Source organism: Notamacropus eugenii, chromosome 5, assembly GCF_028372415.1.
Source record: "Notamacropus eugenii isolate mMacEug1 chromosome 5, mMacEug1.pri_v2, whole genome shotgun sequence".
Classification (NCBI taxonomy): Eukaryota; Metazoa; Chordata; class Mammalia; order Diprotodontia; family Macropodidae; genus Notamacropus; species Notamacropus eugenii.
Window position 1 is genome coordinate 44,417,392 of NC_092876.1, and position 23,762 is coordinate 44,441,153.

General features: G+C 45.2%; 2 protein-coding genes across 2 annotated transcripts in view; one reads left to right on the forward strand and one right to left on the reverse strand.

Moving 5' to 3' along the window:
- Positions 1 to 20,179, forward strand: RNF207 (ring finger protein 207). The gene is given in 17 exon segments (XM_072608699.1): positions 1 to 194; positions 1,254 to 1,386; positions 5,920 to 6,064; positions 6,200 to 6,281; positions 7,425 to 7,500; positions 7,606 to 7,731; positions 8,064 to 8,110; positions 8,942 to 9,014; positions 9,614 to 9,682; positions 10,601 to 10,669; positions 10,819 to 10,916; positions 12,321 to 12,507; positions 13,386 to 13,571; positions 14,076 to 14,127; positions 14,976 to 15,093; positions 15,531 to 15,614; positions 16,703 to 20,179. Coding segments are annotated over 17 exon segments (1,839 nt in total). The 5' UTR covers positions 1 to 3; the 3' UTR covers positions 16,806 to 20,179.
- Positions 18,749 to 23,762, reverse strand: part of ICMT (isoprenylcysteine carboxyl methyltransferase) — an 11,925-nt gene continuing 6,911 nt past the window's right edge. The window contains exon 5 of the mRNA XM_072608698.1: positions 18,749 to 22,498. Within this exon, the coding sequence (XP_072464799.1) occupies positions 22,316 to 22,498 (183 nt within the window). The 3' untranslated portion in view covers positions 18,749 to 22,315. The remainder of the gene's footprint in view (positions 22,499 to 23,762) is intronic.

Below are 23,762 nucleotides of genomic sequence, written 5' to 3' on the forward strand. Positions count from 1 at the left end.
CAGATGTCGGGTGAAATCTTCTCACCTCTGGAGGGCCTCGCTGCCCTGGACGCCTCAAACGGCCACCCTCTCGTCTGCTTCCTGTGCCATGGGCAATATGAGCACCCATGCCTGCTGGATTGTTACCACAACTTCTGTGCCAGCTGCCTGCGGGGCCGAGCCGTTGATGGCCGTTTACTCTGCCCGCTTTGTGGGTGAGGAGTGTGTCCTTGGGTGGGACGGTGGCCTGGGTCAAAGTCAGACGCAACTCGAGTCTTTGCGTTATTAGGAATCCCAGAGAAAAAAATGAATTTGAGACCAGTGCTCCTTAGCTAGGGACAGGTTTGCAGGGAGGGAATTCGATGGCAAGCGCACAGGAGTGGGGAGTGAGTTGGGGGGCAGCCCTGGTCCTTGGCTGCAGCTGCCAGGGTGTATAGCCAGTGTGTACCTGGCAATCTCCAGTTCTTTCCCAAAATTGACCCTGCCCCCGAGGATATCCCAATGGAGATCGAAGCTCCCAAAACTGGGGGGAGGGAAGGTGCCCGAGAAGGGAAGGCATTTCTGCTCTGGGAGGCTTGTGTGTGCGGGGTCTTCACTTAGCTGCATCTCTGTCTACCCCTTCCTTTTGTACCCGGCCTCCAGTGCTATGGTTGCAGAGGCGGGGATGGGGAGAAGAAGGAACGCAAAAACTAACCAGCCTGCCCAGGAATGTGAGCCCCGCCGGAGGGTTCCAGCTAGGGTAGCTATGCACTTTAACACCCTGCCATGATTGTGTGCTCCTGAAACATCTATGTTTCTGCTAAGTCATCACCGAAATCCGATTTCTCGACTTTAAGACCCACTCTACACTCTGATTTTCTGCCTTCTAAAGTCTTGCTTCTAAACAACTCAAATTTTCCGTGAGCACTTGGGTTGGGTGAATATTGAAATCACCTTGACCAGGTTTAAGTGGTTGTGCAAGGGAAGAGAGGGGGCTTGTGTAAAAAGGGCAGGGAGATAAAGGAAGGCTTTTTTACGCTTTGAGATCGCGAATTCCAGAAGTCACACATGAGAACACATTCTGCCAGACGGATGGGAATGCGATAAAAAAAGTGGGGACTGGAACGGAAGCTATTTATAGCGAAAACAAGAGGCAGGTGACGGACCATTTTCCCGGGCGCCTCTCAACTATTTTTAGGTCCTGGTGAATAAGTGTGACAGGAGGGAAGTGGGAGCTGAAGCCAGGGAGGGGGCGTCCGGCCAGGGTTTGCCTCCAGCCTCTCCCATGCCTGCAGCCAGCCGTCAGTGGTGAAGGGAGCCAGTGGGCTGCCGCCTGTGGACCGGCTCCTGCAGTTCCTGGTGGATGGTTCCTCTGACTGCGAAGAGACTGTGCGCTGTGCCAACTGCGACCTGGAATGCCCGAGCCAGGCAAGGAGAGAAAGGTGGGAGGAGGGGGACATCCAAGGAGAAACTAGGACTTGGAGTGCAGATCTCGCTTAGACTAAAGACAAAATGCCTTATCTTTCATAATTCAATCAATAAACATTAAACACCCATGTGCCATGAGCAAGGCACTGTGCAAAGAACTGGCGATAAGAATGTATGTTCGTTCTTCGTTGCCAAAGAAGACCATGCCATTAGAGAAATGATGACATGACTTGCACTTGACTTTGTTTTGAGTGAGGGAGGGCTGTGCAGGTCACCAGCCTCACTTCTCCTCCGGAGCCATCTGAATCCAGTGACCAGACATTCATCAGGATGACTGGAGATGACTCAGGATGAGGCAATTAGGTTTAAGTGACTTGCCCAAGGTCACACAGCTAGTGAGTGTCTGAGGTGAGATTTGTCAAGTATCTGAGGTGAGATTTGAACTCAGGTCCTCCTGACTCCTGCTTTATTCACTGCACCACCTAGTTGCAGGATAAGAATAATTATTAAGGTAAAAGACAATGCCTGCTCTCAAGGAGCTCACCGTGTAACACTAATATACAATGCTATACTTGTAGCTTTATATAGCTCTTTAAGTTTTACAAAGCACTTTACACATACCTAATCTGAACCTAATCTGAAGCTATCCACAACACTGGGAAATAGGATCATTAAGGGAAATAGGATCATTAATTCAGGGCTGGAACAGACTTTAGAGATTATTTAGTCCCTTCATTTTACAGATGAGAAAACGGAAGCCAATATCGAGCCACTTGTCTTATGTCATTCAATTAGTAAGAAGGAATGAGAAGAGTGGAATTTGAACCCAGGCTCTTGCTTCCAAATCCCCAATTCTTTCCACCAAACCATGCTACCAGTCCTCACCCTCCTATCCTTCACACAGTAGAGCTCAGTCACTGGAGTCCCACCCCTCCTCCCCAGGTCCTTTCCCCATGACCAACCACACTTTCCTTGGGACTCAGATCAGAATGGGATGACCAAGTGCCTTGATGGAATGAACTGTGGGGTGGGAACCAAGCCTTGATGCTTACTTGATGGTTGATGTGACCCTGGGCAAGTCACATGACTTCTCTGTCTTTATTTGTATGGTGGAGAAAATAATACTTTCAACCCTACCTCCCAGAATGTTGTGATGAAAGTGCTTAGAGAGCCTTTGAAGGGCTATGGAAATAATATCAGTAATGGGGGGGGCGGGGTAGGAGATTAGGCTTAGAATCAGAAGACCTGAGTTCAAGTTTCATCTTTACTACTTACTAGTCTGTGAGTTTAAGCACATTATTTTACCTCCACAGCAGACCTCAGTTTTCTCATCTGTAAAATGGAACTCTAGGAAGATCCTATCCACCTCTAAATCCTTCAGTCTCCTTGGAGGTCTAAGACACTCTAACCCTTCTTCAGGGGCCAGCAAGTTATCTTCTGCCCCCCACCCCCAGAATAAGGGATTTTTTCCCTTTTTTAGTACAAGATATCTTGGAATTTTGGATAACGGTGATAATTATCTTCATTTGTAATCATTATTGGTGTAAGGGAGCTCCCAGTTAATCTGTAAATGCAGATTGGCATCTGCTCTAGAAAAAGGGAAACTCCCTGGGCCTCAGTTTCCTCTTCTGTAAAATGAGAGGGTTTGACTAAATAGCCTGAGATCCCTTTCAGCTCTAGCTATATAAGCTTGTTATCCTAGGACAGGGACTGGTTAGCTTTTGTCTCTGTGCCCGAATCACCCAACCAAAACAACAAATGGGAGAGGCAGGGATTAGATGTGTGACTTCAACAGTACAGGGAACTCATCGGTGAGGAAAGACCCTCTCCCAATGCAGGCAGGCACCTTCCAGACAGCTCACAGTAGTAGAGAGTTCCCTTGGAGCATTGGGAGTGGCTTATCCTGTGTTATACAGCCAGAGGCTAAAGCTCTGCAGCCAGGTCCTAACCCATTCACTGCTTTTGGGACACTCAGTGTACCTGCTCACTTTTTTCTAATATTTTAAAGTTTGCAAAGTATCTTCTTCTCAACAATTCTGTGAGGTGGAGAACACAAGTATTCCCCCCTCCTATTTTATAGATGGGGAAACTACCCAGAGTCACAAAACTAGTGTCAGAGTCAAGAACTGAACTCAGACCATAGTTTAGTAGGTAGATGCCCTTAGAGGTTAAGGGACTTGCCTAGAGTCTTAAATGAAAGAGGTAAGATTTAAAAAACGGTAGCTTGACTCCAAACCGGGCACTCTTTCTGCTGTACCATGCAGCAATCTCATTCAGTCATCCATTCATTAAACAGCTATGAAGGCTGCTACATGGTAGGAGAAACAATGTGGATGTTGTGGCCTGGGTGTCAGCCCCATCTCTGACACATGCTGGCTACAGTCCCTGCTCTAGGATAATTGAGGCTTGTAGAGCTAGAGCTGAAAAGAATCTCAGAGGTTATTTAATCAAATATCCTTATTTTCTATAAAAGTTTAACTTTTTATAGAATACATAACTTCATTTTGGACAGTGCTTCAGGTGATTTGTAAGTTGCAAAGAAGATGATGACCTGCATTGGTATAGGGAGTTTCCTCATTGGAGATTTCCCAATATCTGCCAATAGTTAATAGTTAGTAAACATTTACAAAACACCTACTATGGCCCAGGAGCATGTGATGGAGCCGTAGTGCACAGAGCACCAGGCTTGGAGTCAGACTCACCTTCATGAGTTCAAATCCAGTCTCAGATACTTACTAGCTGTGTGATCCTGGTCAAGTCATTTGACTGTGTTTGCCTCAGTTTCCTCATCTGTAAAATGAGCAGGAGAAGGAAATGGCAAACCACTCCAGTATCTTTGCTAAGAAAACCTCAAACGGGGTCACAATCAGAACTGAACAACAACTATGGACCAGGCACTATGCCAAATGCTAGGGATACAAATAAGAACAAAGAAAGAGGGTCTCTGCCCTCAAGGATTTTCAGCGAATGGGGGAAGACAACATACAAAAGGAAGCAGAAACAGAAGAGGAGTGGGAAGTGAGGGAAGTGCCTGATGCAGGGGCTTGCCTAGAAGTCATTCAAAGAAGTGTTGAGGTGGTGAGACCAGGTGAGAAATGAGATGTCTGATGGGAGTTTTCCTTAAACAGAGGCCTGGTCCTACCATCCAGTCTGAGAGACAGAAGATAGTGATGGGTGGGCTACCAAAGCTGCTGGGATCTTACAGGATAATGAACTTATGCCAATAATGAGCTTCCTGAGGCCAATCAGAGAAGTCTCAAAGCAGTGAAGCGAGAAGGGAGAATGAGAGATATAAATGATATGGATGAGATATAAAACAAAAATCTAGTTCCTGTCCTAAGATCATAGATAGAGATCTGAAGGGACTTTGGAGATCATCTAGCCCAGCTCCCTTCCTTTATGATGAGGAAAGTGAGTGTCTTGCTCAAGGTCACCCATGTAGGAAGCATTAGAGACAGCATTTGGACACAAATCTGCATTTTCCCTTATCCCACATGACCTCCAGGTCACTTAATATTATCCCCTCGTTCTAATCCCTTTTCTCAAGAATTTTACAGTCTTCACACACACACACACACACACACACACACACACACACACACACACACCGCAGATAAGTACAAAATAGACACTGAGTAAATGCAAATGGTGAAGTGGGGAGACATGACTGAATTCAGTCTAGTCTGCCTCTCTATGACTCCACTTGGGGTTTTCTTGGCAAAGACATTGGAGTGGTTTGCCATCTCCTTCTCCAGTTCATTTCACAGATGAGGAAACTGAGGCAAACAGGGTTAAGTGACTTGCCCAGGGTCACACAGCAAGTATCTGAGGTCAAATTTGGACTCGGGTGGCTGACTCCATGGCTGGCACCCTATCCACTTTGCCACCTAGCTACCTGAGCTAAATTCTTTACCATTTGAAAACATTGTGATACCAAGGCCTCTAAAAGTCTATACAGTTATCCCTTCCAAATTTGGAAGGCTGTTGGGTTAGGGGGTAAGAGTGAGGCATCTTCGTGATCTGGAAAATCCATGTAAAACTTTTTGGCCCTTTTTTTATACCAAAGAAGAAATCTAATTTTTTTTCTTTTTCTTTCATGGGGTGTTTACATTATCTTATCGTAAAATTTGGATTATGGATTTGGTCATAGGCTCTGTGTCATCTTCTGGCCCTAGCATGTCATCTGTGACTTCCATAAAACTCTCCCAAAAGTCCCATTTCTTATGCCAACCAACAATATATCAAAACCTCAATGGGGAGAGTCAAGATATGGAAGGGACAGCTAATTACTGTTTGTTAAAGGAATGAATGAATGAATGATTTCCACAACTATCCCTCTGGACAGTTTCCAGGATTCGGGTCCCAGCTCTTTCCTCCCTAGCCTTGATAAATGCAGACATAGGCCCTAAATTACGATCCATTTTCCTGGGTGAAGTCCTCCTCTTACCTTGGATTGGCACCATTGGCCAAGCCAACCTGGCGAAGGTTCAATCCATCCATCCCACACTCTTTTCTCTTCCCCCTCCTCCCTAGGATGCAGAGACCACCTATTTCTGCAACACCTGTGGTCAGCCACTCTGTGCTCACTGCCGGGAGGAGACTCACAAAGCCAAGATGTTCTCCCGCCACGATGTTGTGGTCCTAGGCAAACGTACCAAAGATACCCACAAGAAGTGTTGTGAGTGTCCAGTCCTCATCCCTAAATGAAGTAAAGAACTATTTGAATAGCCTTGTTACTGCTGCCATCCTCTGCACCCCCCTGCTCTGTGCCCTCCCCCCTGCCCCAGCCAATTAACTTGTGTCCCTATTGTAGCTTTGCATGGTGAGCCTTACATCATGTTCTCCACTGACAAGAAGTCCATGCTGTGCATTCGATGCTTCCAGGACATGCAAGGGTATGTGGATCCTTCCTTCCTTGCTTCCTCCCCTGTTCTCTCCTTTTCTTGCTTCCTTTCCCTCCCTCATTCCCCCTCTCCCTGCTTCCATCCCTTTCTCCCTTCATCCCTCATTTTCTTCTTTCCTTTCCTTGCCTCCTTCCCCTCATCTTTCCCTTCCTTCTTTCTTTCCTTTCTCTCTTCATTCTCTCCCTTCCTTCCCTCTCCCATCCTTAAACTAACGTTGAGCATCTTCTGTTTGTAAAACACCATGCTGAACTCTAGGGGAGATACCTTGTCCCTGTTCTCATGGACTTGACAATCTACTAGTTTATACCATACAGGTGATAAGCAACATTTCTTAAGGACAACGTGAGGTACAACAGTGGGAGATCATGACTGCTACTACATTGCAGAGACCAGGAAAAACTTCTGGGAGGCGATAGAGTTTCAGTTGGGCCTTAAAGAATAGAAGTCACCAGGCAAAGACTTGAATGATGAGAAATTTCATGCAGAGAAAACAGCGTGGTAGAGGCAGGATAATGTGGGGTCCTTAAAGAGAGGCGGTGAGAAAGTCTAGTCCAGTTTAACTGGAGAGTAAATTGTTGAAGGAAAATAAAGAAAAGTAAGGCTGGAAAGGACAAATGGATTCCACTCTATTATGGATTTCAATTCAATAACCACTTATTTATTAAGAAGTTATGTATTGCACCAGCTCTGGAGTCAAGAGGACCTGAGTTCAAATCCATCTTCAGATACTTATTTGCTGTGTGACCCTGAGCAAGTCACTTAAGTGCTCATGACAGTTCCTAAGGTTACAAGTAGCAAAGAAGGCGAACAGGTTCACAAAACACTAAACAGTCTCCATCTTTGAGGATTTTCCATTCTACTGGAGGACCTTGAATTGATCAGCCTGTGGTTTTGGCTGATCTTTGCACTTGGCATTCTGGGCTGGACTCTGGGGTTATTTGGCTAGGGTTGAGCCCATCCCTGGGATGGGTTGAAGGGGAAGGAGAATCCAGTCTGATAGCCACACCAAACATCATTTCAGTCCTTCAATAGAGCCCAAATCCTGGGAACCAGGATATCAGGAGAACAATGGAGAGATGTGTAGGCCCTATGAAGGGAGGTCTGGGGGTTCCCTGAGGCAAGCCATCTTTGCAGGGAAAGCCGGGCTCACTGCATTGATATAGAGACAGCCTACATGCAGGGCTGTGAAAAGCTGGACCAAACTGTCATGGTGAGTAGTTGACACCGGCTTCTGGGGGTTGGGAGGAAGTGGGATGAACAAGGATCAGTCACCCCAGGCCTGTTCAGCCTGCTAGACAGCTTCCCTCCTCTTAAGGCTGTGAAGGCTTTGCAGACTTCTACTCGGGAGGCAATCACTCTGCTGCAGACCATGGTAGAGGAGGTGAAGCGCAGTGCAGCTGAGGAGGAGAGTGCCATCCATACCCTTTTCAGCAGCATGCAGGTAAGTCCCCTCCCACATCTAAGGGCCAGACAACCTCAATTGTGGCTCTTTCTGAGGACCCACTGGAGTATGATGGTGGGAGCCATAAGAGCCTAGAATTCTCTGAGTTGGAAAGAATCTCAAATGGACATTTGGCCCAACCCAGTCCAGGCTCCTTCTACAATGCCTGCTTGATGACCTTCAATGCTGGGGAACTCTGTCCTCTCAAAGACAACTCAGTCTGCTCCTTTTGAGCTGCAGGCTCTGGTCCTCCAAAGGCAAGCTTCTCTACTCCCATCTCAACCCTCTACTCCCACGCAAATTCAGATTGCTGTGTTATCGGTCTCTTGTAGGAGAAGCTGACAGAGAGGAAAGCATTATTACTGAAGGCAGTGCGGAGGTTGGTAGGGCCAAGAACAAGAACAATTCACACTGATTCATTTAAATGTTGAAAAAGCACTTGCCTCATACAACCCTGTGAGGTAAGTAATGGGAGCGTTCTTGTCCTTGTTTTACAAGTAAGGAAACTGAGGCTCAGAAAAACTTAAGTGACTTGCCTAGGGTCACACACCAGAGCTGGGACTCAAACCCAGGTCTTTCATCCCAAGACCACTGCTTCCACTTCCCTAGTGCCCTCCCCAGGTGCAATGAAGAAGAGCAGGTCTCCTTGACGGAGCACCCATGGTGTTTTGTCACTGTCTTCAAGAAAGCTCTTGAGATGGGGCATCTTCACCAAAAGGGAAAGGACCATTTTCTAAAATGCACCAATGTGTGACACTGCCAGTTATCACTCCCATATCACAGACCCATAGGATTAGCCTAGATCTTAAATCATGAACCTTCTCCTTTTACACTGTGAGGGGTTTAGAGGCCCAGAGAGTGAATCCTCAGAGTTCTTAAGTGAATTCAGCTTAAGTGAAGGCATCTAGATGGTGCAGTGAGTAGAGTGTTGGACCATGAGTTAGGAAGACAGAGTTCAAATTCACTTACTAGCTGTGTGACCTTGGGCAATCACTTAACCTATGGCTGCCTCAGTTTCCTCAACTGTAAAATGAGGATCATAACAGCACCTGCCTGGCAGGTTCTTGTGAGGATCAAGTGAGATATTTATAAAGTGCTTCAGCACAGCATACAGTAAGTGTTGTATAAATGCTTATTCCCTTTTTTTCCCCCTTCCTCATGCTGATCCCTGAATCCAGAGCTAATTGACCTATCTCTCCTGCTTCCTCAGTCAATATGAAGAGAAAGACAAGGCCTTCAAGGATCAGCTCTCCCACCTGGTGTCCCTGCTGCCCACACTGCAGGTAAAGAGTCAGAATCCACTTCCTGGTGACCAGAAGGGAGCACAGCCAAGGAACTAGAAGGTGGCTGGGGGGTTGTCTCGGGATATCTGGGCAATCACTCCCCTTCCCCTTTACTGCACCCAGAATTTACATGCCACCTGAACTTCCCTCAACATTCAACAAATGTTTATGAAATAAGGAAAGGGAAGGGAACGAACTTTTATATAGCACCAGCTATGTACCAGGTACCGTGGTAAGCATTTTACAAGCATTACCTCATTGGATCCTCCCAACCCTGCAAGGTAGGTGTAATTGTTATTCCTATTTTACAGTTGAGAAAACTGAGGTCTCATGTTCAGAGTTCTGACCTAAACTGGGGAAGGTACAGAGTTTAAATGAGACTAGGCCCCTGCCCCACTGGAGCTTAGCTGGCAAGAGGGGAAATGACTCATATACAAATAAAAACGACATGCAATTTTTTTGGTTGTTTGGGCCTGCGAGCTTATCTGCATAGAGAATCCCCTCTCTCAAGGAGTTCAGCATCATTCCTTGGGAATCATCTTTTCCATTCAGACTCCCACTTTGGATGATGAATTGTGGTCATACCCTTGTCCCCATAGGTCCACCTGGTCACCTGTTCAGCTTTCCTCAGCTCAGCCAACAAGGCAGAATTCCTGGACTTGGGATATGTGAGTCACCCCATGGAATCAGATGATATTCACCTCTAGGTCAAGGCTTGGCACGCTTTCTGAAATGCCCTGCTGAGTTCTGTCCAGGGCTTTTCTGGGGTTGGAAGTGGGAGCAAGGAGGGGGCACTACTCAAAACATCTCCCCACACTTTTCACCAAGTGCACAATCATTTGGGTTGACCACTTCTTTTCCACTGAATTCAAGAAAAATCTAAGTACCTACTAGGATCCAGGTGCTGGGGAAAGGTAGACAGTCCCTTCTCTCCAGGATCATTTTTTAAAAATGGCAGCCTTCCGAGCTCACAGACATTCCAGTTATAGTGAATGGTTTTGATTAAATAACTAGATTTCTTTCCTAAGAACAGCTCCTCTGAGGGGATGAGGATTTAGGGATTGATGGCTGAGAAGAGAGGGGAGACTCATCTGGTAGGGTAAGGTGGAGGACGGTATGGGAGCATTGTGCTCCCTTGGGGAAGGGAAAAGAGGGTGAGCAGCAAGGGATTTGGGACAAATTCCCTTAGGTGACAGACAAGTCTTTAATCCAGCCCTGTCTGCCTCAGCACTGTATGCTACCCCTAGCACCTCAGGGCAAGGCTACTCTAAGAATTTGGGAGGTTGGCCAGACCGGACCTTTCCAAATCATTCTCTGCAGTCAGGCTCTCTAAGAGCTGGGCTGGGTGTGGGGCAGGGCTGAGTGATCACTACCTGGAGGAAAATGGCATAAACTGACCTGGGCGTCTCCCACCTTCCTTTGTACTCACTCTGCCTTCCCAGACCCCAAGAGGCCAGCTGGCTTCTGACTAGCTAGGAAATGACCTGGGGGGTGGGGGAGAGGGTGGATCGGAATAGAGGCTCCCCCGAGGCTGTGAGGTCCCAGGGCCCTGAAAATGCCCTCCACACACACCCCGGCTGCCGCAGGAACTGATGGAACGGCTACAGGGCATCGTCACCCGGCCCCACCGCCTGCAGCCAGCGCAGAGCAGTAAGGTGCAGATCAGGGAGCCTGAGGGTGGGGAGGAAAAGGCTGGATGTGAGAGCCAGGGGCCTGGGGGGCGGGGAGGGGGTGGCGCTGAGCCAGGGGTTCCCAGGCTCCAAAGCTCCGCTCCTAATGCCCCTGCCCTGCGATGGCCCCACAGATCACCAGCGACCACCGCGCTGAGTTCGCCCGCTGTCTGGAGCCGCTGCTGCTGCTGGGTGCGCTCAGGGCGCCGACCACTGGGGCTGCAGCCACCATGTGAGCAGTGTGGGCAAGTCGTGTCCCTTTCCCCGTCCCCACAGCCTTCAGCCCTCATCCCAGGTTGTCTCAGAGCACTGGAGCCCTGGGTTAGGGAGCGAGGGTCTTGTCACAGACAAGAGGTGGACACGGTGGCTCGGGATGGGTCCAAGCCTGCGCTTCCTGAAAACGCCCAAATGTGGAAAGGGGACACTGCCCTCCACGGGAGGGGCCATGCGTCCCCTGACCTGGGTGCACTTCCTTCTCCAGAAGGGAGGAGCAGAGGTCGAAGTCCAGAAAGGAAAGAGGCTAGATGGATGGCGAGCCCTGGGGCAGCTAGCTCTCCGGGTCCCTCCCGGCACTATTTTTAGTACTCCTCTACCTGGCTATATATAGACTTCTTTGATACTGTGTCCGGGGGAGGTGGGGAGAAGAGGGAGGAAGAACAAAGGGTTCCTAGCAGGGGCCAGCGACGTGAAGCTTTGAGATTTACTGTAGGGTGAGGTGCCGAAGTGGAGGGAGCATCATCCGCACTGAGATTGGTATGGCAGAACCCGCTTAGAAAGTCTGCTGGAGGTGGCTCTGGGACCGAAGCTATAGAATTGAGAGGGTGTGGGGAGCAGAGGAAAAGGCAGATGGATATTTGCAAAAGACACTGGCAGTAGGATCTTCTCCCTTGCCTCCCACTGGTTTGCATTTTCAAGTCAGGAAGAATGAAAACTCCTTGAGAATCATGGGAACCCTAAAAGGCTTGGGAGGCAGGCCTCCCAATGATTTGGAGGAATTTAGGGTTGGCTCAAGGGGTTAAGCAGGCTCAGGTAAGAGGAAGGAAGCTGAGGAAGAGGCTGGTGGATGGATGACTGATAGCTGATTCTTGGGTTCCCCCCAATATCCTTGACTCAGTCCCCAGAAAGAGGAGCAAGGCCTCCAGCTTAGGGTGTTGTCAACCTTAAGGGTCGATGAGGAGCTCCACTCCCTGCATTCTATTTACCTGAGTTGAGGAAGGACCAGTCTCTCCAGTATAACACTCCATTTCAACAAGGGTGTGTGCCCTGTATGCACCATACATTTAGACAGAACACTTTTCTCCTGCAAAATGATAGCTGGATATAAAAGGAATAAAGTAGGACTTGAGAGGACACTTGAGAAAAGCAACAGGCCTCAAATGAGCACTCACACTCCCTGGTCCAGTTTAGTGAAGCAGTACTGATTTACTGGGCAGGACTGAGCTAGGGACAATGTGCAAATGTGTCCTTAAAAATGGCTTGCACTGATAAACCTCTCAAGTCTTGCTGATAAGGCTTCAGGCTTTATAATGAACTCAGCAGCTGGTGTTGGGGGGGTGGTGGAGGGGGGAGATGTAGTTAATTCATCTCCAGTCCTCTTCCCAAATACATCCATCCTTCCACTACCTTCTCTCCACAGACTTTCCGGGTGTTCAACTACCAAGGCCCTCCTTAGTTCTGGCTGTCCATCCCCAGGTGGAAAGATGTCTGGGTCACCTATCCACAAGCCCACACTGCACCGATCCATCAGCACTAAGGTGCTACTGGCTGAGGGAAGTGATACTCCCTTAACGGAGCATTGCCGTCACTACGAGGAGACATACAGGGTGAGGGCCTGGAAGCAAGAAGGCTGAGGAGTCATCTGAGCAACCTGGCTTCCCATCTTGTCCAGTAGAAGAGGCCTCTGTCTTCAGGGCATGACTGGGATCAAATTCTGCACACGAGGGTTCCTGAAAAGATAAAAACCTTTGCAGTTTATCCTGAGAGTGTTCATGGAAATGTTCATCCAATTCCAGACTACTCTCATGATGGGACACTCAGGTAGCAAAGTAGATAGAGTACTGGACCTGGAGTCAGGAAGACTCAGCTTCCTGAGTTCAAACATGACCTCAGACACTTATTAGCTGTGTGACCCTGAGCCCTGAGTGCATAACTTTGTTTGCCTCAGTTTCCTCTTCTGTAAAATGAGCTAGAGAAGGAAATGGCAAACCATTCCAGTAACTTTGCCAACAAAACCCTAAATGGGGTCACTAAGAGTTGGACATGACTGAAATGACTGAACAACAAAAACTCTGAAATCCAGATCCAATCCTTTCATTCACCAAATGCTGGTATTCTCTGCCATTGGGGGTACCTGACTACAGCATCATTAGAATGAGCAAAAACCCTGGTGCCCACTGAAGCAGACAAAGGGAAAAATTAGTTACTCCAAGGTCCTGGAGCCCTTTCTTAGAGCATGTTCACATCTGCCTGAGTGCTAGACACAACTCAGACTAAGTATAGTTACCCAGGCAGCTAGATGGAACATGGGATAGAACACAGGACCTGGAGTCAGGAAAGCCTGAATTAAAATCCCCATCTACCTTGCAGGGTTGTCCACATAATATTTGTAAAGTGCTTAGCACAGCCTGGCACATAGTAGGCACTATATAAATGTTTATTCCCTTCCCACCCCACCCTCAAACCTGGGCTTCTATGAACACAGACCCTGCAGTCTGAGATCCAGAACCTGAAGGATTAAGTGCAAGAATTACATCGAGACCTCACCAAGCACCATTCCCTCATCAAGGCAGAAATTATGAGTGACATCCTGCACAAATCCCTACAGGTGGATGGACATATCGCCTCCAAGTACTCCTCAGTAGAAATGATGAGGCCTGTCTTTGAAGAGGTAAGAGGCCTCCAGGGGAAATGTCTCTAAGGTCTCTTCTGTCCTCCATCAGAATATACACAAAGGAGGAGGCTGGAACCAGAAAGGAAGTGATCGATTATTTCATTTGCATGTGTGTGGGAAGTCAGTGTCTTTACCACCCAGTTAAAGTAGATATCCTCTCTAGCTGGAGATGCTAAAAGGAAGCACAGGGCAACTCAGTGACCACTACACTCAGACATGCTCCCCTTTGGACAGTTCACCAGCCAGGTGGCTCAGTAGATAGAATATCTGAGTTCAAATATGGCCCCAGGTAGTAGCTGTGTGACCCTGGGCAAGTCACTTGTTCTTTTCCTGTCTCAGCATCCACCTCTGTAAAATATAATAGAACTTGCTTCCCAGGGCTATTGTGAGACATTTGCAAAGAGCTTTGCAAAGCTGAAAGCACTGTATAAATTCTAGCTGTTGCTACAGCACTGTGCTCTGATGGGCAGGCCAATCTAACTCTCTCATTTTTTCTTTCAGACATGGGAGGAAACCTATCAGAGAGTGGCAAATGAGCAAGAAATTTACGAAGGTACCAAACAATAGAGCTGCCAAGTGAATAAACTGCCCTGACTCACCCTAACAAATTTCCTGTATGAAGGAGGATACACACACACACACACACACACACACACACACGCACACAGGAAACATAACTAGGAGGAGAAATGCTGTAGTCAGTCATATTGAAGAGGATGTTTTTGGTGGCAATGCCCAACTATTATTTCAGAGGTCTGAGTAGGAAGGATGCCTCCTACCTCCCATCAGAGAAAGGGTGGAATACAAAAGCAGAACGAACATCCCCTTCCAGATATGCTCAAGGGGCTGATTTATCTTGTTTAACTGTAAGCGGGTTAGGAGGAAAAGAGTCATTAGAAAGTGACACTGATTTCTCTTAAGCACCAGTAAAACATTTTTTAAAATATGAAATAAAATATCCCAGAAAATTGCGATTAGATAGTACTTCATCTGAGTCTGCAGTAAACTAAATATCCTCATTAATTGCCCCATTACCCTTCCCCTCCTCTCCAGAGATGAAGTAGATAATAAGTGAGAAAGGTACTAAATTAGGCAAAGGAGAGGGATATTTCAAATTCACATTAAGAACTTAGAGGCAGCTAGGAATGGGGCTAGAGCATTGGTCCTGGAGTCAGGAAGACTTGAGTTCAAACCTAACCTGACTAGCTTCACTAACTAGCTGTGTGATCCTAGGCAAGCCACTTAACATCTGCCTCTTTTTTTCATGTGTGAAAGACACTAATATTAGCATCTGTTCTAAGGAGACCTTTTGTAAAGCTCTTTGCAAATGTGTTAATGGTAGCTTGTATGAAAGTTTAATTGGTCTCCTTGCCTCAAACTGAACTTCTTTCTTCTGGGCAGCCCAGCTCCATGATTTGTTCCAGCTGAGACAGGAGAACAGCTATTTGATCAATATTACCAAGCAGATCACCCCTTATGTCCGCTCCATTGCTAAGGTGATGGAAAGGCTAGAGCCCAGGTAAGAAGAGATGACTCCACACTCCCCATTGAACAAGTGTAGATGCTGGAGCTGCCGGTTTAGATTGGCACAGGCTTTTGAGAAGGATGTTATGTAAGGTGCAAGATGGGTGGGGTGGCTTCTAAAATGCTATAAGAAAACTGCCATGCCCCATCTGTATCAGGTGAGATCTTCCACAGAAACCAAGGTCAACACCTCTAGACTTAAGAAAGTATAAAATGTGAGACCATCACTAGCCCCCCCAGAGGGAGGGGCAATATGAAAAGTCTGACATCCTTGGAAATGTAGCTGGCTCCTCAGTATAATCCTGGAGACCTGGGCAAGGAGGGAATTCACAGCTAGCTATGTATTTGTTTACACTTGTTAGTGTAATGTAAAAAGTGAGCTTGCTGCCTTTGGTTCCAAAGGTTATAGTTAAGAGACTCTCTTTCTGACAGATTCCAAGAACCTATTGATGAGCAGTTGGAGAATTTGCAAAAAATATATGAAGACATGGTGGTGATCAGTGAGAATCAAACCAGGTAGATGAAAGGTCTTTCCTAGAGAAAAAGGTCAATGAGAAAAGGAAGGTGGTTGGGTTTTGTTGTTGTGTTGCCTGCACAGTAGTTGGAAAATGTTGTTTGGTTAACAGAATTAAAACTTGGAAAATTCTTAACAGCAAAACTACCTGGGTAGAAGAGAGAGGCACAAGTAAGTCTGACATTTTGGCTCTTGGCACTTATGAAATGGGGTGCAGCTAGGTGGCTCAGTGGATAGAGTGCTGGAACCGAAGTCAAGAATATTCATCTTTCTGAGTTCAAATCTGGCTTTAGACACTAGTTGTGTGACTTTTGGGCAAGTCACTTAACCCTGTTTGCCTTGGTTTCTCATCTGTAAAATGAGCTAAAAGAAATGGCAAACCATTACCTTCCCAAGAAAAATGGGGTCACAAATGGACACAACTGAATGACAAATGTATGAAATTGATTTCATGCAGTCTCAATTCCTATCGATCCTTTAAGGCTTTAGACAAAAGCCACGTCCTCCAGTGTGCCTTCCTTGATGCTCCCCACTCCTCAATGTCTATGGTTATAGTATGCTGGATCATATGATTGGAACAGAGCTTAGAAGCCATCAGATCCAAACCTTCTTGTTTTACAGATTATTCAAGGCACTGAGAGGTTAAGAGATTTGCTCAAAGTCACACAGCTAGGTCCAGCTCTCTTTGCCTCTCAAAATATTAGTGTATGTATATCTCCTACTAATAGGAATCCCATGAGGGTCAGGGCTGTCTTATTCAAACTTTACATCCTGTTCCCACTGCCTAGTGGGTCGTTTGTGTTTATTGATTTGAATAAAATAGTTCAACTTCCCTTAAATATGAAGAGGAACTTAATCAAAGCTTACTGTACCAAAATTTGCCAAAATAATTGCTTTGGAAGGATGGGATGAAATAATGTGCAGACGAGATGCCTTTGATAAGACCCCATTTGCAAAATACATGTCAGGTTTCATTCTCCAACTGCTGATCCCCAGGAATCTTGTGATACAATGAAATGAGGTGTATGTGAGGAGAAGGGATAGTGTGACAAAATTACATTTAATACTTCATATGAATTTGCTTCTGTAGAAATGAACCAACTAGTAGTTCTGAAGAGAAGAGAGAAGATGCTGGGGTTCAACAAAGGGGACAACCAAATTCTGAACAGACTCTGAGAAGAACTGAAAAATAATGGCTGTTAACAGATCCAAAGAGAAATATGGGATAGGTACCACCAGTATAAAGAACCCATAGCTTAGTGAGAGATTTGTCTTATCAGGTTTTTTAAAAGTAGATTTAAAGTTTCCTTTCATCACACTTACCAAATATAATGGATAATTTTGCCAAAAATAAATTGTGGACTTAGGTATCAGGGTTTTCAAATGAAGATTTAATCCTCGCTTGAGCTAACTTTGCGCTTTTTTCCCCCTTTACCTGTTCACAAGTGCACCACAGGCCAAAACACTACCATTATGGGAAATGAGATTTAGAAACTCTCCTCCATTCAATTAAATTTCAAACCAAAGTGAAAAATCTGTCCTCAATGTGTCAATAATAATCCCTTACCTTAACTAGAGCCTTCCACCATCTGTTCAGCCTACTAGGCTCTTCCCAGTTGGGGATAAGGTTTTGCCAACACCTCTCCTTTGAGATGGATGATTCTGGCTTCTTTTTGACCAAAACTTTCCTATCAGGGCAATGTCATTTGGAAAGTTTCTGTTCTTTAATTAATATAAGGGATCAGCAAAAGGGGAGAGCACAACTCTCTCCAGATTCTCTTTCAACAGATGTGCCTATAGACAAGTCTTGTCTGAAGTGTGTTTGGCAGAAAGAACTATCAAGGCTATCTCCCCAAAGTTCTGTGTTTAATTTCTCCCCCAAGTATGGTTATCATTTGTTCACTTTTTACATTAAAGTATAGTTCAGTAGATGCAGCTTCTTATCAATAAACCACTTGGATGAAAGCTTTCTTATATTCCAAAAGAAACTAATCTGCACGATCCCCAATTAATCTGTAACATACACACACACACAAGAAGACCCTATCTCACATTGGTCCACCATGAAGTTAGGTTTCCTGATTGCTAAGTAACAAGTAGCTTGTTTCAAACATCCCCTCCTCTTGGTAACTATGGTTACAGAGATGGATGAATTTATTTTTGATTGCATTAAAGACTATAAGGCAGGCAAATGAAATATTGAGAATACTCATTTTAGAAAGGTTCAATAGTGGTTGTGATTTGTCCACACACATCAGGACAGGACCTAGTTCTCAGTCCTCCACCTGAGAGACTTTAACTTAGGTCTCATGGCTAGTATGAAGAAGCGGCCCTAAGCCTTGCAGGCTTTCTGACTCCAAGTCCAGTGTGATATGAAATATCAAAGCAGGCAGGACAAGATCAAGACTTGGCCAAGCAGATTTCATGATTGTATGCCGGCAGTTTGATTGTACCTCCCCTGGCCTTTTCCTCAGGTACTACTGATACAATTCCATCTTGCACCTGAGCAATTACCTAACCCTCCTCACCTCTCACTGGATCCCTGCTGCAGTCTCTTAACTGGTCTCCTGCCTTCCAGTCTTTAGCCCTTTCCGAATCATCTTCCACTCAGCTGTCAGGCCCATATTCCAGAAGCACTGGTGTGACCATACCATTCCCCTGCTCCAGAAGCTCTCCACTCCCTTTTGTCTCAGAACTCCTGAGCTTTCCACTTAAAGCCCTTCTGCCTTGTTCATCATTTGTTTTTTTCGAATTTGCCCCATTCCTGATGAACAGGGTTTCCCAGCCCCCACCTTTGGGCTTTGCACAGGTTGGCTCCATACCTGGAAAGTTCTCACTCCTCACCTGTCTCTTGGACTCTCGGTTCAGCTGCCACGTACATGAGGCCTTTCCTGATTCCCCCAGTTGTCACTGCTTCTCCCACTACCCACCAACTCTGTACAGGGCATGCACAGGTCTCTCTCACATATGCCCCCTGGAAATGGGGAATATTTCATTTTTGAACCACGCCTGGTCATAGTAGATGCTCAGATAATCCTTTTTCAACTGAACTGACTTCATATCAACGGTTTCTTCAAATTAAATGATCCAAGGCAGTTTAAGAGAAATGTGTTTTAAACCCCACACATTCTTCATATTGAAATCAAGAATAGTTTTATTTAAGAATTGGAAAGAATAATCAATATCTGTGAAAGAAAAGTCATTTAAAAATATTTAAATAAACATTTTCTTCATGTAAAAAGAAGAGTAGAATAATTACTCCATTAATCGAATACATCCTGGGTTTGGGGCAGGCTTCTGAGAGTGAGGCACACAGGACCTCTCCAGGTGGGTCCCTATCCCATCCCGTGTAGTCAAGCCTCTAGGAACTGGGAAGCAGAACGACACACCTGCCCTCAGATTTTTTGAGCATCCTTAACTTAGTACAAAAGCCACACAGGAGTTCAGAAACTACCCCAGGCAGTAAGTAAAAAGTGCCAAGGAGGGAAGGGTGGTTTACTGGACTCATTATTGGGAGGTGATTACCTATGGTGAGTTGGGACTAAGCTTCATCAAGCCTTAAACAAAGATATTTGTATTAATAACCTATAGATTTGGGAATATATTTCTATATATACTTCCCCCTCTCATTCAGAAATCTAACTGAATTGGGAAGAATATTATGTAAATGGCAGGAAAGACAGGACTAATAAAACTGACTACTTTTTAGGCATCAGCAGCATTTGTACTAAGGAACAGTCAGGTCCATGTCATCATTTACTGACCTTGTAAAAATAGATCTGGCTCCTAGTACTACTCATTCCCTGTAAACCCAACCCAATCTGATGCATTGAGGAGTCCTGTGAGTGGCTGCCAGGCCAGCTGAAGAAACGCTGCTCCATTTTACACAGCTCTGGGCCCAAGTATTTCACAGGACCCTTTTCCTGGATAAGAGTTATGTATTTATGTATATATATTTATATCCATTTAAAAACTTTGAAATAGAAAAAGCATCTCCTGCCACTTCATTATTTAGAAGGAATTAGTGATGTCAACCTTAAAGTGAATGCGATAAGCAATGAACTTATCCATCTAATTTTTTGTAATGTACAGTTATTGCTAAGTTTATATATTGTAAATGAAACCGAAGCTCATGGTATCAGATGGCAGTCATTCGTACTCTAATCCTGCCCTCAAATATTTTTGTGTTCTCCCCACAAGTCATTGCCAATATCTGCCCTGGTTAAGGTAGATTGGATTTCTCGCCTACTCCCACAGGAATGCCACCAGATCTTTCTACAAACCAGAAAATAAAACACAGTATCCAGGGCAGCTGAATAGCAGCCAAATGTCACAGTGCAACCTTAAGACCTGGAGGTCCAGGGTAGCCTGAGATTGGGGCTCGGTCAAATGAAGATAATGCACTTGGGGATCTAAGAGGATGAGTAAATAATTACACTGATACCTGTTGCCTTCTGGTCCATGAAGCATGGGTGTAGTAATGAAACTGCCCCCCAAGAGCACATGCCACAGGAAAAGCTGTTGAAAGGACAAAACGTGTGGCCTTTAAAAAAAAAAAAAAAAGAAATGGAATTCTGGATTTGGTCCTTGCTGGGTCCAAGCAAAGAAAAATCCTTCTTCAAGCGCCTGGAGGATGATGGTCTCTCATAGAGCACACAGGTCTAAGAGCAGACTCTGCTCTGCTTAGCATAGTTTGGAGAAGAACAAGGTGGGAATTAACTTAACTGGAGCCACTAAGTGCACATCATTTTACCATCAAGGGCTAAAGGGCTGCTGCAAAGAACCCTAAGGCCCACAAATTCAGCAAGCAATTTTTTCTTAAACTTATTTCAAGCTTGTAACTAGAGCAAAGACTGAAAGTCCAGCAATTATCCATGCAGTCCTAACAGCAAGTTTTCCTAACAGTAAGCAAAGAACTTGTAAAGCCTCTTTGGTATACAGGAACAGAAAATAAATTAAGCCATGAAACCTGGAAAAAAGTAACATTTCTAAGTTGGTAAGACCTAAGATGCTTTGAACGTACATTTTAGGTCTGTGTGTATAATGGGTACACACACTCATTTTCTCAATTTTGCACAGATCGTAGTTTTCTCTTATACAACATCACTCTCATTCATCTGAGTTAAAAATGTGTAAGAGACATTCTTTCTTATGAATCCTCACAACACCCCTGTGAGGTAGGTGTCATTATCCCCACTTAGCATGTGGGGAGATTTAGGCACAGAAGGGTTACGTGACTTTACGCAAGGCCTCGTGGTGAATCAGTGGTAGATATGTGCTCTACCCACTGGCCCCAGATGCCTTCACATTCATAGCTAGCTAGTGTCACTTGGAAGGATCTCACACCCAGACTAAACTCTGTATCAATTCCAGAATCCAATAGGCATTTTATCTCTTAAAGCTTATACATCTGACATGTAAAATCCATCATTTTCCCTGCATTTGGGAAACAACAAAAAGGATCCCAGTTGGGATTATAAAATTGATTTTCATGAGCGAACTCAAATTTGTAGGAACGTTATCATCAAATGCCCAAAATCATAAAGTACACTGGAATTTGAAAAAGAGAAGAACCAAGAAGTGGAGGTTAACAGTTTTAGATTGTAAATTTTGGATGAAATGCAGGAAGCACAGCCAACAGGTAGGCAGACAATTAAAGGGGTGAGTAATGACCCGCAGGGTTTCTCAAAAGATCTGCAACGACAACCTGCTGTTCCCTGCTCCCCCTTTCTGACAGCAACAGAAAGAGGTCCCAACATTGGGCAGTATCTCACTTCCCACAAACTTCACCTTTTGGGAAGGAATAAAATGCAGGAAATATATCTTCCCACAAAGGTCATGGACAGTCAAATTGGATTTGGGGAAGTAGATTGTTACAGTATATTTAGCACTGTAGGGAAAATTTGCAATTTCAGAGAGTTTTCACTCACCTTAATACAATCTATAATCATTTCAAAATGTTAAGTTCCCACATCTATTTGCTGCCAAACATAAATGTGAAGATTTAAAAAATATCAAATGAGAGAATAACATTGCTACTAAAAAAGTTACAGAAATGGGGAGAGCCAAAGCATCTTATAAGCAAATATTTCCAACATGGTACCGATGCTCATGCACTTGGAAAGGAGAGAAACGAAGAGGTCAGAGCAATGAGGTCTGGGCTTGCCTGTTAAATCAAGTTTTACAATCGAGTTTCTACTGCACATAAGAAGCACTTATATCCCCCCCAACACACCCACACCCACAGCAACACGCACACCTTTTTGCCTTTTGATAGTATCACTATTGGGAAGCAGTTCATCCATCGGTGTTGCAGATTCTTCTCTATGGTGTCTCCACAGTCAGCTCCTCTCTGGTGGGCAGAGGAGACACAAGCAGCTTGTCACTCACTATGTTCCTTTCTGAGGAACACCACCAGAGAAGATGAAGTCACTTCCTCCTGGTCTGTCTGCTTTTAGCTACAAGTCCTTCTTGCCACGGCCAGGGATGAGGATGGATCTCTGTATCTTCTTGGATCCATTTCAAGGCCTTCTGACTATCCAGCCCTTAGTGCTTCTCCACAGCATAACTAGTCAAGTACAAAATGACTACTAGAATCCTTGGCTTCCTAAGAGAGAAGCACATGTGGCTCCTTTCCTCATGCCACCCAGAGCTGGAGTCACCTTGTCCAGAGACACCGTCCCCCTTCATGCCCTGCCTCGGGTTAGAGTTCTACCTTTACTCCTTTAATAAAAGGTAGGCCTGTGGGCACCTTCTTTTTATATTCTAGGTATTCTTCTCCAAAAAAGTGGATTAATGAGATTTCCTCCTCTTCTGTTCGATCTCGAAAAAATCTCCAAACAGTCAGAGCATATGCAACACCACATATGGGGTTACAGAGCATCACCTGGAAAAGGGGAGGAAGAAGAGAAAATGAGGAAGACTGAGGTCGGCACATAAGCACATGCACACATACACACACACTCACACTGAGACACACTTTTTTTCAGGGCATACACACACATGCTCACTCATTCAGACATGCACTCTCTCTTTCCTCCCCTCCCCCCCTTTCTCTCAATTTCACCCTCTCTCTCCCTCTCCTTCCTCTTTGTCTCTCCTTCTCTCTCCCCTGCCCCCACCCCAACACGAATTTTACAAATGAAAGGATTACATGAGACACTCTCTTAAGGTTCCTTCCAGTTCTAAAGTTGTGCTAACATATGAAAATCAATCCTGTTTCCATTAAGAACCCGAAGTCACTCTCCTGGACTAGAGTAGGTGCTTAGTTAGGGTTGGGTGTTGCTCATTTTTTCAGGTCACAGAGGACTATTCAAGAACATTATTACTGTTCTAGGAGCTGAAATTGATCTAGCAATTAATTAATCACCTTGAATTTGAGGCCAGGTTTGTTTGCTATCACTTATGAGAAGCCTTTTAGAAATGAAAAAGCATTCTACAATTTCTTATTTCAGATGTTTTCAAATAGTTGTTATTTAGGGAAGTTCCAGTGTGGGACATTAATCCAGAATCTAGTAAAGTTGGTCAGTAGCAGTGTTTTACTCAACAGCATATTCTGTATATCTTTTCCCCAACAAACCAAAATTAAAGTCAAATAATTTTGTTTTAAAATAGTATCACTGCCATTCCCATCCCCTCTCCCTATTTCCTCTGCCCCCCAAGCCTAATAAACAAGCTTTGCCACAAATTAAAAAAAAAAAAAGAAATGAAAAAGCAGATGACTTCCTTGGGGCTTGTTCCCTCACAGATGTGGGTGGCATGAGGTAATCTCAAATTTCCCTTCCCTTCCCTAAGAGACAGAACGGGATGATGGAGTGTCAGACTTAGGATCAGGAGAGACTCAGGTTAAAACTCCCAGGACTGACAATGAGCAATGTGACTCTGGGCAACTCCCCTTCCCTCTCCACCTCAGTTTCCTCATCTATAAAATAGTGCTGATGATAATAAGGCTTTCCCCATCTAGTACTTCGCAAACCGACATAAATGTGAGTTATTACAAATAAATGACCAGATGCTGTGACTCTCCTTCTAGTTTCTTAATAACAACTGGAAAAAAGCCACAGCCTCCTCCTCGTTCCATCTCCTAAATGTGTGTGCCCCCTCAGATCCCTAAGCACTTAACTCACTAAACATCTTTCACAGCATCTTGG